This window comes from Helianthus annuus, chromosome 10, assembly GCF_002127325.2.
Source record: "Helianthus annuus cultivar XRQ/B chromosome 10, HanXRQr2.0-SUNRISE, whole genome shotgun sequence".
Lineage (NCBI taxonomy): Eukaryota > Viridiplantae > Streptophyta > Magnoliopsida > Asterales > Asteraceae > Helianthus > Helianthus annuus.
The window spans coordinates 42,320,708-42,328,418 of NC_035442.2; the positions used below are offsets into that span (position 1 = coordinate 42,320,708).

At 35.6% G+C, this 7,711-nt stretch overlaps 1 protein-coding gene across 2 annotated transcripts; it reads right to left on the bottom strand.

Annotated features, from left to right (window-relative positions):
• Positions 1-376: 376 nt before the first annotated feature.
• Positions 377-6,792, bottom strand: LOC110885590 (RNA polymerase II C-terminal domain phosphatase-like 2). Of its 2 annotated transcripts, none has more exons than XR_002562318.2 (15): positions 6,343-6,792; positions 5,793-6,263; positions 4,995-5,205; positions 4,726-4,883; positions 4,564-4,634; positions 4,362-4,467; positions 4,203-4,292; positions 3,641-3,743; positions 3,405-3,544; positions 2,365-2,422; positions 2,136-2,269; positions 1,988-2,041; positions 1,036-1,119; positions 836-942; positions 377-690 (listed from the first exon to the last, which is right to left on the bottom strand). XR_002562318.2 is itself a non-coding variant. In XM_022133290.2 (15 exons), the coding sequence occupies exons 1-14, from the start codon at positions 6,613-6,615 to the stop codon at positions 842-844; spliced, it is 2,067 nt and encodes a 688-aa protein (XP_021988982.1). In that variant the 5' UTR covers positions 6,616-6,792; the 3' UTR covers positions 377-690; positions 836-841. The 2 variants fall into 2 exon arrangements, 1 of the variants encoding a protein (XP_021988982.1); XM_022133290.2 differs by having other exon boundaries at positions 1,036-1,132.
• Between the last annotated feature and the right edge of the window lie 919 nt (positions 6,793-7,711).

Consider the following 7,711-nt stretch of genomic DNA (forward strand, 5'->3'; position numbering starts at 1 on the left):
ATAGCAAATTGCAAAGTGTCATTTACCTTCAAAAAAAAAAAACTTACTTTATATCTGAAAGACCTGCATAATCCGTCCTTTTCCTTTACCATAAACCTCGTTTATTTTCATGGTTAAATTTGACCAAGTGAACTCAAATATGGGCATAAAAATTGCTTTTAATTTAAAGGATCCTGCTACAATTCAACAAGGTATATTTGAACTAAATACATACACATGTTTAGACATGCATGAAAACGTACATACGTACGTACTTGAACTAAATACGTACACATGTTTAGACATGCATACGCGCGCGCACACACACACATACATGCACGAGTGCGCGCGCACAAGCGTGTGTGTTTGATGTCTTGTGATTGTATGCAAACATAAATGATGACGCTATCAGGCGTTAGTCAAATTATCTTGAAATGCCACTTGTATAACTCATAATGCCAAGAACTAAGATTTATCCTATCTATTCCTACACAAACAAGAAGTAATTTACAGCTTCAAAAACCCCAAAACTTAACTTTCTCCTGGTGTTGACCCAAAATTGACCTTTTCAAAGTCTCTAAACTTCTTTCCATTTACAAGCTGATAAAAACCACTTATAGTTTGACTTCCCGCATTCTTTACCTTGACAAAACAACTCACTTCTGAACTTGCTGACACGCTAAACTGGAGGAATGCCTCATTTCAGCAGGCCTACATAGCCATTATTTTACATACAAACATAATACAGGTAAGTCTACATACAAACATAATACAGTTAAGTTAGCGTAATACAATATAAATATTATTGTTAAGTCAAAAAAGGTATACGAGAAGCATCATCAGTACTGATTCTCACCTCTGATCAATCTGAATCAGAGTCCCACAAAAACCCGTTCTCGCTTTCAGTATCAAGGACTTTTGTTTCTGGTTTGGATCGTGATATGAGGTACGAGACGTATTTATCTGCAATAATACGACAAGAAGCATATGTTATAGATACAATCTCCTAACACAATTTTATTTTCTATAGAAGAGTTTATTATTAAAGATTCTGACCGGCTAAGCTTTGAAGGGCATTCTCCGCAGCCTGCTCTTGAGCATCCTTTCGGGTTTTACCCATCCCGAGACCAACTTTCTCGCCTGTGAATAAAACCTGCATCATTAAGCGATTAAACATAGACCACTAAAGGCTAGAAACAACTTCTAAAAACTATCTCCTATTTTTATTTCAGCATCATTAAGCGATTAAACAGAGACCACTAAAGGCCTGTAAATGAACCGAACGAAAAGAGGCATGTTTGTGTTCGTTCGTTCATTTAACTTTAACCGAACACAAACTCGAACATATAACCGAACACATTTTTTGTTCATGTTTGTTTATTAAAAAAATAGTCATGTTTGTGTTTGTGTTCGCTCGTTTAAAACCTAAACAAACAATTCACGAACATAAACAAACAAAGTTAAACAAACATAATTTAACAAACAATAAACAACACAAATGAACATAATTAAACAAACACAAAAGAACATAATTGACTAAACATAAATTAACATCAATGAACATAAAGTAACTTTTTTACATAATTTAGTGTTTATTTACGATAAATTCTATTGAAAACCCATTTTTATTACTAGAAAGCTCAATTACTAACTAGTTGTATTTGTACAAGTAGTAGAATGTTCCTTTTATGTTTAATATTTATACAAATATAACTACTTATGTATTTAAGTTGAAATGAACATAAACAAATGTAAATAAACGAACATAAACGAAAGTTCATGAACATATATGAACAAACAAAACGTGTGTTCATGTTCGTTCTTTTATTTAAATGAACAAAAAAATGTGTTATGTTCGTTCATTTATTAAATAAACGAACTTCTCGCCGAACAATCATGAACAGTTCATGAACAGTTCATGAACGTTCGGTTCATTTGCAGGCCCAATTTTGCAAGGTTATTGAATACAGAAGTTAGGCTAATGACAATAATTGTGTACACCGCGCACCTCGTAAGAAAATCGCCATTCCCTGTTGGGGCTGAAAACGGATCGATACTCAACCTGTAAAGAAATAAACATAAAGGTGTCATGAAGCTGAATAATGATAACAGGAACAGGAACAATAAACGTGCTTTTTTAAGAAGCTGCCAGATACCTTCGAGCCGCATCTTTGTGCAATTTCGTGCAGCACTTCAATGGATAGAGAAGATTGTAGCGAGTTTAAAGTTCCACTATCAGCGGACCCTCTTTTGTTATTTAAATATGGTTGATTATGTGCTACACCTACATCTACCACAATAGTGAAAATGAAATAAGCAAGTGTTAGTATATAATAAGATTTGTGGAAGTGTACGAATTTATTAAAAAGCCCATCCTTTAAATACCTGAAAGTTGGCCTACTTGTGGCAAATTCTTCTTTGGCACTCCATATCCAAGGAACGCCTGAAAGCACGACACTATATAAGTAAATGTGGCATGCGTCGATTTGGGTTATTTTTTTCTTTAAAGAGTCGAAAGGATTAAGCTATATGATTTGGGATCAAAAGAGTTGAAAATCATCCATATGGTTGTTAATTGCAAGTAAAAAACCTCCTGACACACTTTATTTAAATGGGTTAGTACTTAATATTAAACTAGTAAGAATACCAGCGCTACGCTGCCGGATCTCGGTCAATATTTTGGTTCGGTATAGCAACCGAAAGAAATATGCTCAAAAGAATATCGACACATGTTTTACATCAGCCGAAAACCATAAAAAAATTAATTGGACAGTGGGACGGGGCAACGGGCTGATTTTGAATCAATTGTAAATGGAAACGTAAACGAAATCTTAAATAGAACTTTCATGAAAATTTACGTCAGAACGTAAACCAACTTGAATTTATATCAACACGAATAAGCATGTAAGAAAATAGTGTTTTTTAAGTTAAAATGGCACAATACATCGCAGCGGTGTTGAAACGTAAAGGGACTCGGATTTATACCATCTAGTGAAAACGTCTTATATTTGACCTTACTCGTTTCCGAACAAAATTTACGTCAAAACGTAGACCAATTGAAAACATACATAAAAATAATCACGACCACGTATTATATTTGACCCGACTCATTTCCTGGGAAAAAATTACGTCAAAACGTAGACTAACTGAAAACGTACAGAATAATAAGCAAAAGAACATATTATATTTGACCCAACTCATTTCCGAGAAAAAATTATGTCGAAAAATAAATCAACTTGAATTAATACCGACACGTACCTAAAAATAAACACGTAAAACTCGATTACAAAGTCTTTAGAAAGTTAAGGGATTGCAAGTGTGAATGCTGAAAGTTGAGATGTAAAAGTACAGAAAATACAAAAACACAAAAAAGCCAAAAAGTCCGTACTATTCATCAAAGTTGCTAATTGTATTATAGATAATACCTCATCACGCTTTGCTTCAGATACTAGTGGTCGAAACCCTGCAGAGAAAGAACTAGCTGTAGCATGAGACGGAGGATAAAAACCAGCTCGCTGTTTGTTCCATATATCAGGTGCTTGAATCGGGCCAAGTAAGCTAGGTTCTGAAATACGATTAATTAATTAAGTTATAGCTAAAAAACGAAAACGCAACCATCCAACATGTGGAACTAGAACCTAGAGATGTTTTGAGTACATACTGTCTGACGGTATCGCAGATCTAAATGATGGTGGACCATAGATGCTCGTAGATGGAACTAACGGCTGGGATCTATCAGATTTCAGGTCCGCATTTCTAGAATCCTGAAAAAGGTTAAAAGGGGAAAATTTCAGAAATATTTCTCTGAAGAATAGAGGTGTACTGCATAGTAAAAAAAGAAAAAAAACATTAATAAACCAATGAAGTACACAGATGGTCCCTGTGGTTTATCAAAATTTTGGATTTGGTCCCTAGCTTTTTAAAAGTACACGCATGGTCCATGTAGTTTGCACTTTGTAACGCATTTAGTCCCCAACTTTTTCCAAAAGTGCATGGATGGGTACTGTGGTTTGCACTTTGTAACGCATTTAGTCCCGAACTTGGACCTACTGAAACCTTTAGATTTGTTGGCTGGAGATTAAGTGCGTTATAAAGTGCAAACCACAAGGACCATTCGTGTACTTTTGAAAAGTTAGGGACCCGATCCAAAATTTTGGTAAACCATAGGACCATCCGGGTACTTTACTCTAAACCAACATTACGGACATCTTTGGGAAACAAACCTGTTGATTCAGTCTATGAGCAACTTCAGAAGCATTCATTCCTTCCGCCATTGGGACGCTTATATTACCATTTGGTACAAAACTAGCATCCTGAAACACAATGTTTAAATAATAAGCAAGAACTAAAAAAGTTCTAATGCCGCTTTCTTGTTTACTCACCTCTGGCATTAGATAACTGCAAACATCAGGTGCAGACGGTAGATTCAAAACTTCATCTTCATAGTGGTGTTCAGAAACCCTCCTAATAAAATTCTCATCAAATTCTCTGAACAACAACACATCATAAGTAAATAAACCATTCTTCACGTGTATTATGTATGCAATAAAAATATGATATTTTTTATTTAAATAAACATCTTACTTGAAGAAACCAGCTCTAACGTTACATGCAACGTTCCTTGCCACACACAGAACTGGAACAGCATTTGCTGTCTATAAACAAAGCATATTATTAGTAAATTAGAAAATTATTAATAAAAAGTAAACGAAGAAACTAACAAATAACAATGTAATTTTACAATACCTCTGCTTGAGGAGCATAATAAGGAGTAAAAGCAGGCACCACATGAACTCGCGGTTGATCTTTTTCTTCCCAAACTTTTAACCTATCGTCAATTACCATCGCCATCCTTGGATGACAATCCCCATCTTTAAACACATTCAACAATGATTTGCGTGCACCTACATAAAAATAAAATTTCAAAATTTTTGGACATCACTTTCATATCCATTTCTAAACCCCATACACCAAACACACCCTAGTATATTTTTCTTAGTAAAAAAAAGACTTGCCTGATTTGACACATACAACACGGTTCAATAGTTGCTTTGGAGTGATTAGGTGGGTCCCGGGATCGAGCAACCTCCACATTTCCAATGCGTATTCTCTTTCGGCCATAGTGCAGATATAAACTTCAAATCGTTTGCGTCCTTTTGCAATCAAATAGCTTCTCAAATCCTCCCAAGCGGGTCTTAACCTCACAAGCACACTGGTATCACGAATCTGTATAGGCAAACAAATTATGATTATAACTGATCAAAGCATATAAATACAGAATACATACATACGTTCTGCATTCATACCTTCCTTATCCAACTCATAATAAGACGAAAAAATAATGAAAGATATAATTAGTCACATGTCTAAAGTGTGAATTCAACTATTTTAGACATAAACTTCCAATCATGTATAACATAACTTTAAACATTTAATGACATTGCATCTGTTTCAGTTAAACCTTCAGTATAAAGACGAATTATAATCATTACTATGCTCGTCTTTAGCCAAATTAACTTCTATAATACGGTGATTAGGTCACAATTCAAATAATTTCAACAGTCCATCTTTCCTTTTATTCCTATAAAGACGAATAGTAATCTTTTCATTTCGTCTTTAACCACAATAGATTCTAGTATTCAACACACATTTTGCTAGGGCATGCTTAGGTTTGCAGGGATTATAAATAGCCCTAATAAGAGTTACCAATATACATACATCATACATGTATTCTAAGCACTAAACATGTCCTGTACAAACACTATAAACAACAATTCATTAAAGCATTTAGAAGTAAACAATGATGTTCTAACCTCCGGATTAATGCGGGTCAAGACTATATTCTTTTCCGGCAATCTTATTACCGGTCGAACAACACGCTCATTACCAGCAGCATTGATCGGAACTTCCTCCATTTTCACCTCATACGTCTGCCCATTATCCGTTACAGCATCATTCTCTGCATAATGCTTCAACAACGCGCGATCCTCCACATATCGTTTAAGCTCAGAAGTCATCCCAGCCACCCTAACAGGATCAGACTCCTGCCCAATCCACCCAGTCAACACATCTATCCTATCTTCAAAAGACCTCATCGTATTCGCAACAATAAGCGTCTCGTCTAGATCAAACACGATCGACAGACACCTCATGTTTAACATCCCTAAACAAGCAGTGTACAATTGTGCAGGAACCACAAAACACCAAAAACAAGGAAATCTTTGAAATTTACTTCCCATTGCCACCAAATGCACCTCTTCATCCCCAATCACCACCACAGCTGTCTATAACCAATTAACTCATTCATTCATAAACTTACTAATAATACTAAAAAACAAACATAAATTACAAAAAAGCTTATACCTTTAGATCATAGAAACAAGAGGCGTGAAGAGCAAGCAACTCTTGTTTAACATTTGATGAAAAGGATTCAAGCTTGCAACGAACTGAAGAAGAAGAAATTGTTAACAGAACTGAAAGAGGTGAACATCTTTCACTGATCGGAGAAATGTGATGGATCCTAATCTCGTTATTCGGAAACCGGAATTGCTTATCACCAACAGGAATAACATCCAATTCACCCAAACATGTTTCCCCATGGTAAACCACCGATTTATTAAACCCTAAACGACTCATTTACACAAATTGCATCAAATTGCATCAATTTGGAGAAATATTGTATGAAAGACTCGAAATTGAACGATGTAAACGAGAATTGGAGGACGATTGAACGTTTTCTTGACGGACTAACGTCGAGAATTGAAGCAAAACGAGCTTTCTCTCTCTCTAGACTCTCTCTCTCTAGAGATGTTTGAAATGAAGTGGTTTGTGGGGGGTATTTATAGAGGGGAAAAGGGAGAGGGGTATCGACTGGGTTTTGTAAAGTGGGCTTGGAGTTGGTGGTATTTACGGATATGCCAAAAAGTGTTTTTAGTACGAGAATTGTCAAATTGGTGCTCATGAATTATGTGAAATGATTCTGGCCGTTGGATTGTGTGATTTCTCCTTTTGTTTGGTTTTGTTTTTTTCAATCCTTATATTTATTTCTACTTGATTATTATTTCTTCTACGAAAAAGAATAAAAAGAAATTGAAAATAGTTACCGTAGTCATCTTTTTTTTTAAACCGTCAACAAATCGTTCAAACAAGTTGTTGGCGAAATTCACCGTATCGAGATATATTCTTGCTTTCGAATTGGGGAAAACCCTCACATAGGGTCAAAGCCCGTGAACACTCGTCCGAAGACACGACAGCGGTGAGGTAAAACTTGCTCAGGTCAATGATCGAACTAGCGATCTCCATCTAGTCTCCCATCATTACCAGGTGATGCAGAAACTAATTGGGGGAAAGGGGGGACACTTAAAACATCAGGTATCTTCTTTACCACTCCATCCGCCAACCCATTAGTAGTCATCTTTTTAGTTAAAAGACTTTTTTGACAAATTAATTGATATGATTATTTGAAAAATGTATTGACCTTAGCTATTACTTTTATATATTATTGAACAACATCTTTTACATATAAGTGTTACCTAATGTGTGCTTATATTAAGAATTAAACACAATATCAAATTTTCAATAGATCACTAAGGCTAAGTCGTGTGTCTAGCGTCACCTGCCATCTCATCTTGATAGCACGGTAAAACTGGTCAAAGGCGCCATCAAGGGGCGTTTCCCTGTGGTCCTCCAATGTGATACGGGAGTTAGAGATGACGATGTGGGGACAACCTCT

What these genes read in the sequence shown, in the direction of transcription:
- LOC110885590 (XM_022133290.2), bottom strand. Translation starts at nt 6,615, where the DNA reads ATGAGTCGTTTAGGGTTTAATAAATCGGTGGTTTACCATGGGGAAACA. An exon ending in TGACCCGCATTAATCCGGAG is followed by an intron (nt 5,206 to 5,792) that starts GTTAGAACATCA and finishes TTGCCTATACAG; the next exon opens with ATTCGTGATACCAGTGTGCT. An exon ending in CTCATAGACTGAATCAACAG is followed by an intron (nt 3,744 to 4,202) that starts GTTTGTTTCCCA and finishes AACCTTTTTCAG; the next exon opens with GATTCTAGAAATGCGGACCT.